Raw genomic sequence first — 1,226 nt, 5'->3', positions numbered from 1 at the left:
GTCTGGACCAGTGCGGGGTCAGCAGCGCTGCCCACTCTGATTGGCTGGAATTTTCAGGGAGCTCTTTATCCCAAGGCTCTACCCGGCAACCGATGACGACACAACAATGCCGTGCTCCCATTGGCTGAGCGATTTTGGGGTGCTGTGCCCCCACTCCCAGTCCCCCCCCACTTCGCCGCCGCTTTACTGGGAGGAGCACCGACCCTTCCCGGGCTCCCGGCACCCCGAGGCACCATGGACGGAGCACAGAGCGTCCCCTGGGCGCTGCTGCTGGCCCTGAGCCTGCCCACCCTTTGGAGGGTCCAAGGTGGGGTTGGGGGGATCCTGGAGCCACGGGGTTGGGAATTGGAGTGCCCTGGATCCTTGGGATTGTAGGAACCGGGAGGGTTAAGACCGTCCAACCCTCTTCTTTGGGGAATTTTGGGGAGAGGCGTAAAAAGGTTTTTTTCCCTATTCTGTGATTTTTGGGGTTGGCAGTGGCCAAACTCCTCTTTTTCCATGATTTAGGGGTCTGGGTTTTCCTCAACTCCCCTGCTCCCAGGATTTTTAGGGGCTGGAAATGGCCAAACCTGCGTAAACACACGATTATGGAGGAGCTGGGTGTGGCCAGACCCCGCTGTTCCCACGGCTTTGGGGGCCTGAGGGTGCCCAAACTCCCCTGTTCCAAGGATTTTTGGGGCCTGTCTGTTCCACAAACCCCCATTACTGGGATTTTCAGTACTTGGAGTCCCCAAAATCCCATTTCCCAGAATTTTTGGCTCCTGGAGCTGCCATGTCCCAGGTGTCCAGAAGCTCAGGTGTACCCAAAATGGGGGTGGAGATGTCCAGGGGCTCAGGTGTGCTCAAAAATGAGGCCCCAGCTGAGGGCATTCTCTGCTTGGCTGAGCGCTGCCTGAGGGCTGGGGCTGCAGCAAGGGGGGACGCCCTCCTCCAGCGAGGATGTCCCGAAAACGGGGGACCCCCACAAGCCCCTCCCAACCCCCGGAGCTGGGCTGGCCCTGCCTGGATGCCGGGAGACACCAAAACTGCTCTGTCCCTGCCCTCTGCTGCTGCACAGGGACAGGAAATACAAGGAAAGGCCCAGGAGCTGAGAGAAGGACCGGGAGAGATCCTGCCCCGAGCACCAGCATGGGCACAACAGAGCCAGCCTGGGCACAGGGAGGGAATTTATTACCAACCAAATCCCAGCAGCACAAGGAGAAGGCAAAGAAATCTCTCCAACACCT

The 1,226-nt window shown here is 59.2% G+C and overlaps 1 protein-coding gene across 1 annotated transcript in view; it reads right to left on the bottom strand.

Annotated features, from left to right (window-relative positions):
• LOC103625029 (class II histocompatibility antigen, B-L beta chain-like) overlaps positions 1–236 on the bottom strand; it is a 1,617-nt gene extending 1,381 nt beyond the window's left edge. Inside the window, 1 exon segment of the mRNA XM_017726756.1 lies at positions 204–236. Within this exon segment, the coding sequence (XP_017582245.1) occupies positions 204–236 (33 nt within the window).
• Between the last annotated feature and the right edge of the window lie 990 nt (positions 237–1,226).

Source organism: Corvus brachyrhynchos, unplaced genomic scaffold (genome assembly GCF_000691975.1).
Source record: "Corvus brachyrhynchos isolate BGI_N302 unplaced genomic scaffold, ASM69197v1 scaffold752, whole genome shotgun sequence".
Taxonomy (NCBI): Eukaryota; Metazoa; Chordata; class Aves; order Passeriformes; family Corvidae; genus Corvus; species Corvus brachyrhynchos.
The sequence above is the reverse complement of the archived record's forward strand: the minus strand, read 5'-3'. Positions and strand labels throughout refer to the sequence as shown.